This window comes from Triticum aestivum, chromosome 2A (genome assembly GCF_018294505.1).
Source record: "Triticum aestivum cultivar Chinese Spring chromosome 2A, IWGSC CS RefSeq v2.1, whole genome shotgun sequence".
NCBI lineage: Eukaryota > Viridiplantae > Streptophyta > Magnoliopsida > Poales > Poaceae > Triticum > Triticum aestivum.
In genome coordinates, this window is record NC_057797.1 from 725,900,321 (window position 1) to 725,913,773 (window position 13,453).

General features: G+C 50.3%; 1 protein-coding gene across 1 annotated transcript; it reads right to left on the reverse strand.

Annotated features, from left to right (window-relative positions):
• Nucleotides 1-10,568: 10,568 nt before the first annotated feature.
• Nucleotides 10,569-12,425, reverse strand: LOC123190600 (UDP-glycosyltransferase 88A1). The gene has a single exon (XM_044603272.1). It carries the CDS (start codon nucleotides 12,313-12,315, stop codon nucleotides 10,864-10,866), a length of 1,452 nt encoding a protein of 483 aa, XP_044459207.1. The 5' UTR covers nucleotides 12,316-12,425; the 3' UTR covers nucleotides 10,569-10,863.
• Between the last annotated feature and the right edge of the window lie 1,028 nt (nucleotides 12,426-13,453).

Here is a 13,453-nt window from a genome sequence, read left to right on the forward strand (position 1 = left end):
GGAGATCATGATGGTGGAGATCATGGTGTCATACCGGTGACAAGATGATCATGGAGCCCCAAGATGGAGATCAAAGGAGCTATGTGATATTGGCCATATCATGTCACTTTTATTATTTGATTGCATGTGATGTTTATCATGTTTCTACATCTTGTTTACTTAGAACGACGGTAGTAAATAAGATGATCCGTTGCGACAGTTCGTTGTTTCGAAGCACCACGTGATGATCGGGTGTTAGATTCCAATATTCACATACAACGGGTGTAAGACAGATTTACACATGCAAACACTTAGGTTGACTTGACGAGCCTAGCATGTACAGACATGGCCTCGGAACACAGAAGACCGAAAGGTCGAGCATGAGTCGTATAGAAGATACGATCAACATGAAGATGTTCACCGATGTTGACTAGTCCGTCTCACGTGATGATCGGACACGGCCTAGTTAACTCGGATCATGTTATACTTAGATTACTGGAGGGATGTCTATCTAAGTGGGAGTCCATTGAATAATTTGATTAGATGAACTTAATTATCATGAACTTAGTCTAAAATTTTTACAATATGTCTTGTAGATCAAATGGCCAACGTAGTCCTCAACTTCAACGCGTTCCTAGAGAAAACCAAGCTGAAAGACGATGGCAGCAACTACACGGACTGGGTCCGGAACCTGAGGATCATCCTCATAGCTGCCAAGAAAGATTATGTCCTACAAGCACCGCTAGGTGACGCACCTGTTCTCCCTGCAGAACAAGACGTTATGAACGCTTGGCAGGCACGTACCGATGACTACTCCCTCGTTCAGTGCGGCATGCTTTACAGCTTAGAGCCGGGGCTCCAAAAGCGTTTTGAGAGACACGGAGCATATGAGATGTTCGAAGAGCTGAAAATGGTTTTCCAAGCTCATGCCCGGGTCGAGAGATATCAAGTCTCCGACAAGTTCTTCAGCTGTAAGATGGAGGAAAACAGTTCTGTCAGTGAGCACATACTCACTATGTCTGGGTTGCATAACCGCTTGACTCAGCTGGGAGTTAATCTCCCGGATGACGCGGTCATTGACAGAATCCTTCAGTCGCTTCCACCGAGCTACAAGAGCTTTGTGATGAACTTCAATATGCAGGGGATGGAAAAGACCATTCCTGAAGTATTTGCAATGCTGAAATCAGCAGAGGTAGAAGTCAAAAAGGAACATCAAGTGTTGATGGTGAATAAAACCACTAAGTTCAAGAAGGGCAAGGGTAAGAAAGCCTTCAAGAAGGACGGCAAGGGAGTTGCCGCGCCCGGCAAGCAAGCTGCCGGGAAGAAGCCAAAGAATGGACCCAAGCCCGAGACTGAGTGCTTTTATTGCAAGGGAAGTGGTCACTGGAAGCGGAACTGCCCCAAATACTTAGCGGACAAGAAGGCCGGCATCACGAAAGGTATATGTGATATACATGTAATTGATGTGTACCTTACCAGTACTCGTAGTAGCTCCTGGGTATTTGATACCGGTGCGGTTGCTCACATTTGTAACTCAAAACAGGAGCTGCGGAATAAGCGGAGACTGGCGAAGGACGAGGTGACGATGCGCGTCGGGAATGGTTCCAAGGTCAATGTGATCGCCGTCGGCACGCTACCTCTACATTTACCTTCGGGATTAGTTTTAAACCTTAATAATTGTTATTTAGTGCCAGCTTTGAGCATGAACATTGTATCAGGATCTCGTTTAATTCGAGATGGCTACTCATTTAAATCCGAGAATAATGGTTGTTCTATTTATATGAGAGATATGTTTTATGGTCATGCTCCGATGGTGAATGGTTTATTCTTAATGAATCTCGAGCGTAATGCTACACATGTTCATAGTGTGAGTACCAAAAGATGTAAGATTGATAATGATAGTCCCACATACTTGTGGCACTGCCGCCTTGGTCACATAGGTGTCAAACGCATGAAGAAGCTCCATGCTGATGGACTTTTAGAGTCTCTTGATTACGAATCATTTGACACGTGCGAACCATGCCTCATGGGTAAAATGACCAAGACTCCGTTCTCAGGAACAATGGAGCGAGCAACCAACTTATTGGAAATCATACATACTGATGTGTGCGGTCCAATGAGTGTTGAGGCTCGCGGTGGCTATCGTTATGTTCTCACCCTCACTGATGACTTGAGTAGATATGGGTATGTCTACTTAATGAAACACAAGTCTGAGACCTTTGAAAAGTTCAAGGAATTTCAGAGTGAGGTTGAGAATCAACGTGACAGGAAAATCAAGTTCCTGCGATCAGATCGTGGAGGAGAATACTTGAGTCACGAGTTTGGCACACACTTAAGAAAATGTGGAATAGTTTCACAACTCACGCCGCCTGGAACACCTCAGCGTAATGGTGTGTCCGAACGTCGTAATCGCACTCTATTAGATATGGTGCGATCTATGATGTCTCTTACCGATTTACCGCTATCTTTTTGGGGCTATGCTTTAGAGACTGCCGCATTCACTTTAAATAGGGCTCCGTCGAAATCCGTTGAGACGACACCGTATGAATTATGGTTTGGGAAGAAACCTAAGCTGTCGTTTCTAAAAGTTTGGGGATGCGATGCTTATGTCAAGAAACTTCAACCTGAAAAGCTCGAACCCAAGTCGGAAAAATGCGTCTTCATAGGATACCCTAAAGAAACTATTGGGTATACCTTCTACCTCAGATCCGAAGGCAAGATCTTTGTTGCCAAGAATGGATCCTTTCTAGAGAAGGAGTTTCTCTCGAAAGAAGTAAGTGGGAGGAAAGTAGAACTTGATGAAGTATTACCTCTTGAACCGGAAAATGGCGCAACTCAAGAAAATGTTCCTGAGGTGCCTGCACCGACTAGAGAGGAAGTTAATGATGATGATCAAGATACTTCTGATCAAGCTCCTACTGAAATTCGAAGGTCCACAAGGACACGTTCCGCACCAGATTGGTACGGCAACCCTGTCTTGGAAATCATGTTGTTAGACAACGGTGAACCTTCGAACTATGAAGAAGCGATGGCGGGCCCGGATTCCGACAAATGGCTAGAAGCCATGAAATCCGAGATAGGATCCATGTATGAAAACGAAGTATGGACTTTGACTGACTTGCCTGTTGAGCGGCGAGCCATAGAAAATAAATGGATCTTTAAGAAGAAGACAGACGCGGATGGTAATGTGACCATCTATAAAGCTCGGCTTGTCGCTAAGGGTTATCGACAAGTTCAAGGGGTTGACTACGATGAGACTTTCTCACCGGTAGCGAAGCTAAAGTCCGTCCGAATCATGTTAGCAATTGCCGCATTCTATGATTATGAGATATGGCAAATGGACGTCAAAACGGCATTCCTTAATGGTTTCCTTAAGGAAGAATTGTATATGATGCAGCCGGAAGGTTTTGTCGATCCTAAGAATGCTGACAAGGTGTGCAAGCTCCAACGCTCGATTTATGGGCTGGTGCAAGCATCTCGGAGTTGGAACATTCGCTTTGATGAGATGATCAAAGCGTTTGGGTTTACGCAGACTTATGGAGAAGCCTGCGTTTACAAGAAAGTGAGTGGGAGCTCTGTAGCATTTCTCATATTATATGTAGATGACATACTTTTGATGGGAAATGATATAGAACTCTTGGACAGCATTAAGGCCTACTTGAATAAGAGTTTTTCAATGAAGGACCTTGGAGAAGCTGCATATATATTAGGCATCAAGATCTATAGAGATAGATCAAGACGCCTCATAGGTCTTTCACAAAGCACATACCTTGATAAGATATTGAAGAAATTCAATATGGATCAGTCTAAGAAGGGGTTCTTGCCTGTGTTACAAGGTGTGAAATTGAGCTCAGCTCAATGTCCGACCACGGCAGAAGATATAGAAGAGATGAGTGTCATCCCCTATGCCTCAGCCATAGGTTCTATTATGTATGCCATGCTGTGTACCAGACCTGATGTAAACCTTGCCGTAAGTTTGGTAGGAAGGTACCAAAGTAATCCCGGCAAGGAACACTGGACAGCGGTCAAGAATATCCTGAAGTACCTGAAAAGGACTAAGGAAATGTTTCTCGTTTATGGAGGTGACGAAGAGCTCGTCGTAAAAGGTTACGTCGACGCTAGCTTCGACACAGATCTGGATGACTCCAAGTCACAAACCGGATACGTGTATATTTTGAATGGTGGGGCAGTAAGCTGGTGCAGTTGCAAGCAGAGCGTCGTGGCGGGATCTACATGTGAAGCGGAGTACATGGCAGCCTCGGAGGCAGCGCATGAAGCAATTTGGGTGAAGGAGTTCATCACCGACCTAGGAGTCATACCCAATGCGTCGGGGCCAATCAAACTCTTCTGTGACAACACTGGAGCTATTGCACTTGCCAAGGAGCCCAGGTTTCACAAGAAGACCAGGCACATCAAGCGTCGCTTCAACTCCATTCGTGAAAATGTTCAAGATGGAGACATAGATATTTGTAAAGTACATACGGACCTGAATGTAGCAGATCCGTTGACTAAACCTCTCCCTAGAGCAAAACATGATCAACACCAGAATTCCATGGGTGTTCGATTCATCACAATGTAACTAGATTATTGACTCTAGTGCAAGTGGGAGACTGTTGGAAATATGCCCTAGAGGCAATAATAAAAGCATTATTATTATATTTCCTTGTTCATGATAATTGTCTTTATTCATGCTATAATTGTGTTATCCGGAAATCGTAATACATGTGTGAATAATAGACACCAACATGTCCCTAGTAAGCCTCTAGTTGACTAGCTCGTTGATCAACAGATAGTCATGGTTTCCTGACTATGGACATTGGATGTCATTGATAACGAGATCACATCATTAGGAGAATGATGTGATGGACAAGACCCAATCCTAAACATAGCACAAGATCGTATAGTTCGTTTGCTAGAGTTTTCCAATGTCAAGTATCTTTTCCTTAGACCATGAGATCGTGTAACTCCCGGATACCGTAGGAGTGCTTTGGGTGTACCAAACGTCACAACGTAACTGGGTGACTATAAAGGTATACTACGGGTATCTCCGAAAGTGTCTGTTGGGTTGACACGGATCAAGACTGGGATTTGTCACTCCGTATGACGGAGAGGTATCACTGGGCCCACTCGGTAATGCATCATCATAATGAGCTCAAAGTGACCAAGTGTCTGGTCACGGGATCATGCATTACGGTACGAGTAAAGTGACTTGCCGGTAACGAGATTGAACGAGGTATTGGGATACCGACGATCGAATCTCGGGCAAGTAACATACCGATTGACAAAGGGAATTGTATACGGGGTTGCTTGAATCCTCGACATCGTGGTTCATCCGATGAGATCATCGAGGAGCATGTGGGAGCCAACATGGGTATCCAGATCCCGCTGTTGGTTATTGACCGGAGAGCGATCTCGGTCATGTCTACATGTCTCCCGAACCCGTAGGGTCTACACACTTAAGGTTCGGTGACGCTAGGGTTGTAGGGATATGTATATGCAGTAACCCGAATGTTGTTCGGAGTCCCGGATGAGATCCCGGACGTCACGAGGAGTTCCGGAATGGTCCGGAGGTAAAGAATTATATATAGGAAGTGCTATTTCGGCCGTCGGGACAAGTTTCGGGGTCACCGGTATTGTACCGGGACCACCGGAAGGGTCCCGGGGGTCCACCGGGTGGGGCCACCTATCCCGGAGGGCCCCATGGGCTGAAGTGGGAAGGGATCCAGCCCAAAGTGGGCTGGGGCGCCACTTCCCCTAGGGCCCATGCGCCTAGGGTGGGGGAAACCCTAAAGGGGGGCGCCCCCTTGCTTGGGGGGCAAGCCCCCCACCCCTTGGCCGCCGCCCCCCTAGGAGATTGCATCTCCTAGGGCCGGCGCCCCCCCTAGGCCCCCTATATATAGTGGGGGGAGGGAGGACCTCTCACCTTTGCCTTTGGTGCCTCCCTCTCCCTCTCCAACACATCCTCCTCCTCCATAGAGCTTGGCGAAGCCCTGCCGGAGCACTGCAGCTCCACCTCCACCACGCCGTCGTGCTGCTGCTGGAGCCATCTTCCTCAACCTCTCCTTCCCCCTTGCTAGAACAAGAAGGAGGAGACGTCACGCTGACAGTACGTGTGTTGAACGCGGAGGTGCCGTCCGTTCGGCGCTAGGATCTCCGGTGATTTGGATCACGTCGAGTACGGCTTCCTCATCCCCGTTCTTTGAACGCTTCCGCGCGTGATCTACAAAGGTATGTAGATGCAATCCGATCACTCGTTGCTAGATGAACTCCTAGATGGATCTTGGTGAAACCGTAGGAAAATTTTTGTTTTTCTGCAACGTTCCCCAACAGAGGGATCCCCTTTCGATAGTTCCAGACACCTCATCAAGAGGAGAAGCGGGTTAGCCTTGCCCTTCCTCATCCTTTCACCAAACAGCTCAAGGAGCCTCTTGTAGCTACTTGTCAATCTAGTGACCATGCGGAGACCCCGCAGAGCAGCAGTAGGGGTGTTATCTCCACGGAGAGCCCTGAAGCTGGGTAAGATCCGTCGGCGTGCATGTCTTCGCCTTATTCCGTTTCCAGGCATCGGCGGTGTTTTATTGGCTCCCACAATGATAAGCCACCCGTTGGCATATGTCGCACCAACCACCCGACACCCCGCCGCCACCCAATTCCTCGCCGCGCCACCGCCCCGAGCTCCTCCCATCATAGGAGATGTGGCCGCCACCGCAACCTCCGCGCCGGAATCTCCCACGCTCCTCCTCGCCGTACTGCGGCGTGAGGTAATGACCGTGGATCTGCATCCTGGCCTCCCCACCGTCGGATCTTCATGTTTCATTTGCTTTTGAAAATTTATTATTAGGTATCCAATTTTGAATCTACTATAAAAGCTAACAACATTTTAGTTACCTAAAGAGAAAAGTATACTTTTCGTCCCTCAACTCTCGGTGAAGTTTAGATTGTTCTCTCAATTTCGAAACCGGACAACTTGCACCCCCAACTAATGAAACCGGACAAGGTTCGTCCCTGGCCCCGGTTTTGACCAGTGCTGACTCAAATTCGCGTAATTTTTACAAATCTTTGAAGTTTTTGAAATTCACATACTCTTCTCAAATCCACATAGGTTCTTCAAGATCGCGCAAGTTTTTCACAAATACACATACCTTTTTCAAATCCGTGAACTATTTTGAAATTTGTGTACTTTTTCAAATTCGTGATTTTTTTAATTTGCATACTTTTTTCAAATTAGTGTATTTTTTCAAGTTCGTGTAATTTTATCAAATCCAAGTATTTTTTTTCAAATCCATGGTGTTCTTGAAATCCACGTACTTGTTTCAAATCTGCATACTTTTTAAAGTTTATGTATTTTTTCAAATCCGTGTTCCTTTTCCAATCTGTGAACTTTGTTTGAAATTCACATACTTGTATCAAGTAGACATTATTTTTCAAATCCACACATTTATTCTAATTTACGTAAAAGAAATTCAAATCCGTGTACTTTTTCAAGTTCGCATAAACTTTTCAAATTCATTAGCTCTTTCCAAAAAAATGTACGCGGATATGAATAAGTACGTCAATTTAAAAAATTACATGAGTACACGGATTTGAAAAAAGTACGTGAACTTGGAAAAAGTATGCGGATTTGGAAAAAGTACACAAAAAGACAGGGCGCCTCGCGCTTCGACTGCTTTATGGCAATACGCGGATTTGGAAAAAGTACAGTGCCAGCAACTTTCAGTAACTTGCAATCTTGCATAACTTAATTAGTTCTCCACATATAGATATAGATAGATATATACTAGACATGAGGATTCTTTGCATAGCTGCTTCATCCAGCCACCACTTCTGTTCTGATGGGATCGGTCTGCCTGCGGGCAGAGACTGGGAAGGCGGGGATCCAGATCCTCTAACATCAGTAAGGCGTGTAGTCAACGTACGGCTTGGGGAACTCGACGTAGCCCTTGGTGAGCAAGTCGACGCGCGTCTTGGCTAGTAGATGGAATCGCGAGTGGTTGGGCTCGCCCCTCTTCTCCGGCCACATCTCCTCGTCCAGCATCCGCCTCCGCTCCTCGAGCCACCCCGGCGGGAACTCCCCGTTGGGCGGGAGGTCCTCGGCGGTGTGGATCTCCAGCCAGCTGCCCAGGTTGAAGGCCGAGCTGATGCGTTTGTCGTCGTAGCGAACCATGCCTTGGCCGGTCGGGGTCGCGGTGGAGGGGTTCGACTCCCTGACGATCCTGTCGGCCGCGTCGCCCAGCTGCCGCCGCCTCGGGGAAGGTTAGCAGATGCGCCATGATCGTCTCCCGCAGCGTCGCGACGTCAGCCGGCGCCGCCTCGCCGGAGCCGGCCGCTTTCCTTTTGGTGCCACAGCTCATGGTGCCGGCCATCAGTTGATGGGTTTTGGAGGTTTGCTTAAGGATTGGGATCGGTGCGGCGGCGGCGGTGACGTCCCGGTCTATATGTAAAGATCGAGTCGGTGGTGTCTTTTTTTCTAGTGGGCTGGTCTAGTCCGGTACGCCATAGAGACAGCTGGGCCAGGCCCGGTCTTTTCAAGATAATAAATTCCAATTTTTGCAAGGAATTTATAGTCCATCGAACCATTATATCTCTTGGCCTATACACAAGGCTCCATCGGCCCGTTCTAATTGCTCCCCTTTCCTTGTGTCAAAAAAAAACGCCTCCTCTTCCGTTCAAAAAAAAACTGCCTCCATTTTTTTTCCCGCTAGCTCCGCCTCTCCAACTACAAGGTAAGATCATCTATAGCCGCGGACAGCAAATCCAGCCTCTTAAACGCCCACGGGCACGGGACTGACTGGTCACATCTCAAATTTTCCTCTTCACATCTGCGTACCTCACATTGGCACCCTATGCAACGTGAGCTACTCTACGTGACCAAAACAATGCACAACGGAGGACAAGTTCTTAATTTCAACAACTAAAAAACGATAATAACATAGGAGGAGCTTCTTCACCACTTCCTCGCCGGGTCTTTCCCCTTCCGGTCGTCGGCATAGCTGTAGGTGTCTGCGGCTGGTGGAGAATCTTGTCCGTCTATGAGGAGGAGGTGGAGCTGTGGTTGTCGCCGTCGTCGGAGTCGGAGAGGACGATCAAGCCCTTCATCTGGCGGACGGCCCAGTCTTGCTGCCGCTTCAACTTGGCGAGCTGAGCTGCCTCCGCCACTGCCTCCTTCGCCTCGCGCTCAGACTGCTTTATGACAATCCGCAACACCTTCGCTCTTCCGTCGGAGGCAGCGAGCGTTTGTCTCTGCCGTCGTGAGCGACCGGCGGTAGACCCAAGCGACGATTCACTCGTCCTCGTCGGGCTCCGCCAGCATCCCACGGTGGGGGCGCACGGACTGCTCCGTAGTGTCCCTCTTCCTTGCCCGCTGTCTTTCATGGCGGGCAGCGCGTGCCTACGATTTTGGAGTGCGTGTGCGGGCCGACGGCGCGGGCACTAGCACCCACCGCTGCCCAAGCGGAGCAGCGGCCGACAGAGGAAGGGGTGGCATGGGGGCAGAGTGGACTGCGCTGCCCTGACGGAGCTGTGCGCGGGCCGGAGGGGCAGCTCTAGCGTCTGCGTTGCGTCGGGGCGAGAGCTGCAGATCCAGAGCTGCCCCCAGTGTTCACCTTGGACCGCTCCAAGGCAATGTGAAGTGCCAGCTCCTCGTCGACGTCGAGGTTAGAGCCGGAATGGCTGCCGGAGCACGACATTGTGTCATATTGGATCGGACTCGAAGAGGGGAGAGTAGAGGATGTAGCAAGAGGAGAGTGGGTGAGCTAGGGTTTCGAGTGAGGAGCCGGATTGGGTTTTTTTATGAGATAACCATGGGGTCGGTGGTGGGCCTAGCCTGTCAGCTCTGACCTGGCGGACACGCTCGGGGCCGCCCCGTATCCACTCTACATTTGGGATGGATATGAGGGGCGTCAGACAGCCCTGACGTTTGAGGCGTCCAGATTGATTGATTCTTTGCGACTGGAGTGATCCGCCTGCCCGGACATTTGAGACGGGTTTGAAGCATGCTCTATAAGGTTGGTCATAGTGATAGTGGAAAGTAACTTATACTAGTGTCATGCATATGATACTAGTCTAAATTATTACATTCATAATGCAAAGTAACATAGTAGTAGTGTCAGAGGACTTAATTTATTAGCTTGAAGACTCATCTTATCTTACTATATTTTTGTTGTTACGAGAAGCGCTATGTTACATTAACATATTATGTTACCACATCTCATTAACTAAATGCCACGTAAGCAAAAAAAATTCTTAAAATGTGCTATGTTACTACTTCCTCCGTCTCATAATATAAGACGTTTTTTGAAGTAGTGTCAAAAAAACATCTTATATTATGAGAGTAGTGTCAAAAAAATCTTATATTATATTATGGGAGAGAAGGAGTAGCTAAGTTACTCCCGACTAGCCTAATCTTGAATTTGTATGTCTCCAGTCTCCACGGGCAGGCTTGACGACAAACCGCTCACAATGGGCTCGTACTTCCTATGCCGCTGCTTTTGCTAACAACCCCATGGAAACATGCCAGCTGTTACTTTGGCTCGCGCAAGTTCCGTTCTGCTCCTGCGCAACTTCAGACTTGAGAGACAACCTGTCACATGTGTCTTCCCCGCTGCCACCATCTTCTTCCTCTATGGGAAAAAAATTGCAATGTGCCCGGACCACCCTGAAGAAATTTATACTATTTGGGGGCAAACAATCGATCCAACAAGGTTCGATTGATCTACCGTCATCATTGCAATCTTATGGAACCTATGGAAATGACGAATTCCAACGGTCTTCCGCCATGAACTCGAACGGCTTCACCAAACCAGAGCCAAAGCTGCAGGCAAATTCAAAGAAGGGGAGCTGCATGCCCACCGGTGGAAGTGGAACCGGAACCCGGCCGGCGACGGATCACGACGTCGTCTCCTTGGGAGGCGCTGCGCCGTTGCACGTCGTTGCACCGCTGCGAATCGCATGGCGCAGCCTCTGCAACGCAGCGTGGGACGAGCCGCCCTCCTCCACGGCCCGCCTGCACGCGGCCTTCATCTTCATGGCCTTCTCCCTCGCCATGGCACCCTCCTCCCCCGACCCGCCGCCCATCACGCATCTCACGGCCCGCTCAAGCTCCGCCGCCTCCACGAAGTTGTCCCGCTCCCTGTCCACCTCCATCGCCACGGCCACGCCCACGACGGACGCGAGCTCGAACGCGTTCAGGTGCTGCTCCGCGTACAGCGGCCACGGCACCAGCGGCACGCCGTGCCACATGCTCTCCAGCGTCGAGTTCCACCCGCAGTGCGTCACGAAGCAGCCCACGGCGGCGTGCGCCAGTATCTCCTTCTGCGGGGCGCGCCTCGGCCACACCAGGCCCCGCCCCTCCGTCCGCTCCAGGAACCCCTCCGGGAGGAGCTCGTCCAGGTTCGCGTCCGTCGGGTGCCGCGAGCCGGCCGCCGGAGGGCCGCGCAGCGTCCACAGGAAGCGGTGCCCGCTGCGCTCCAGCCCCGCGGCCACCTCGTGCGCCTTGGCTCTATCGAACCATCCCAGGCTCCCGAAGCAAAGGAACACCACCGACGCCCGGGGCTGCGCGTCGAGCCACCGGACGCACGGCTCGTTCGACGCTTCGACGGCGTGGTCGATCACCGGACCGATCGGGTACAGCGGCGGCGCGCGTCGTCCGGGCACGCACCGGCCTGCGGCTATCGCGGCGAGGAGTCCTGCCTCGAGCGCGTCCACCGTGTTAATGACGATGCCGTCGGCGTCCATGAAGCGACGGCCGTGGTACACGAACCACGCGTAGTTAGGGCTCTTCTTATCGCCCAGGAACCCAGGAACAGACCCCGCGGGAACCGGCGGCATGCCGGGGACGTCCACGGTGCCGTCGTCGGACGCGTCGGAGTCGACGGCCAGCGCCGGTAGGCGCAGAGTGAGCGCGAGCAGCGCGGCCGTGGACGTGAAGTAGACGTACGTGGGCACGGCGAGCTCGTGCGCCACGTCGATGACGGCGGTGGCGAAGAAGTCTATGACGAGCGCCGCGGCGCCGAGGTCCGACACGGCGGCCTTGACGTGGGGCGCGTGCAGCTGCATGTAGCGGGACTTGAACTCCTGCAGGTTGCCGGCGCAGTCCGTGGGCGGGTCGACGGCGGGGAGGTGGTGGAACCGGATGCCGAGCCCACAGGCAGATGCCGCGACGCGCTTGACGTGCGAGTCGACCTGGGAGGCCGACTCGGGCGTGGCTGGCCGGATGATCAGCACAGTGACGGTGAGCCCGTCTCCGCCGTGGGCGAGCAGCCGCTTGCCGGCCTCGATGAGCGACATGAGGTGGCCCGAGCCGGACTCCGGGAGGAGGAGGACGTTGGCGCTCGCCATTGCAGCACTTTTATCGGGCAACACGTAAGAAGTGGTCGAAGCCTGCCGTCGTCGTAGTTCTTGCCGGCCGAGGTAGAAGGGCCTGTCCACGCGCAATATATAGGGAGAATGGGAACGTTTCCTTTTATGCAACTAGTAATAGGAACGTTTCTTGTGGAAAATACACAGTAGCTCGTGGGTGCTCCACACCCTTATACGAATATTGAACATAAAAATAATCAAAAAATTCAAAAAAAAAATCTGAAATCTGGGGATATCGAATATGGGTTCTTGATCTACTCCCAAGTGAAATTTCATGAAAGAAATACCAGATAGCGTATCCGTGGCGAAGAAAATACTGTCCGAATAAAAATCCACCTAACAGTTTTTTCTATACATAGAATATTTTTGTCTTTTTGCCACGTATTCTTTTTTTGGTATTTTTTTCATGAAATTTCACACAGAAGTAGATCGGGTACCGCGGTTTGATATTTCAAAATATCATATTCTTTTTCAAATTTATGGGTATTTTTTGAATTTAATGTTCGTATAGGGGTGTGCAGCATCCGCTACAAATCCGTTTTTTTTTAACATCAATACAGACGTAAGCGCTCATACATACACACATACACTTACTTCCTTTTCTTCTTTTGGACCAGTACTTGTGAACGTTGTGAGCTGTGGGATCTCAACTGTGGTGGAATCAATCGAAACCAGGAGTGTGAACACCGACGACGACACAGTGCAGTGCACACGTTCTTCACAAGTGATTGGATGCTAGCCACGTCCTAGCACGTACGGCGATCGCCTTGGAGCCACCACCACCTCTGGCAGTGGCACGGTGGTACCGGAAATGTTCCCCACGACGGGCAGGTCCGGCCGGCCGTCGGGACGTCTCCGTCTGTGGACCGTCCCTGTGCTACTAGACAGAAATTGTTCGTGAACAGTTTTTTTTGTTGATTCGTGAACGTCATCATGGTCTGCGTGGACTGACGTCGGCAGCGGCTGGCCGTTCCACCGTCCTCTGGTTGGGCCGTTGGCTCATCGGCGAGCCTCTTGCCAGCAATATCTTCCCGATAATTGATTCCAACAACCTGCAAGTGCACGATGGGCAGGTCAGCCGGTTTGGCTGCCACGCCATGCCACGAAACAACGCCGA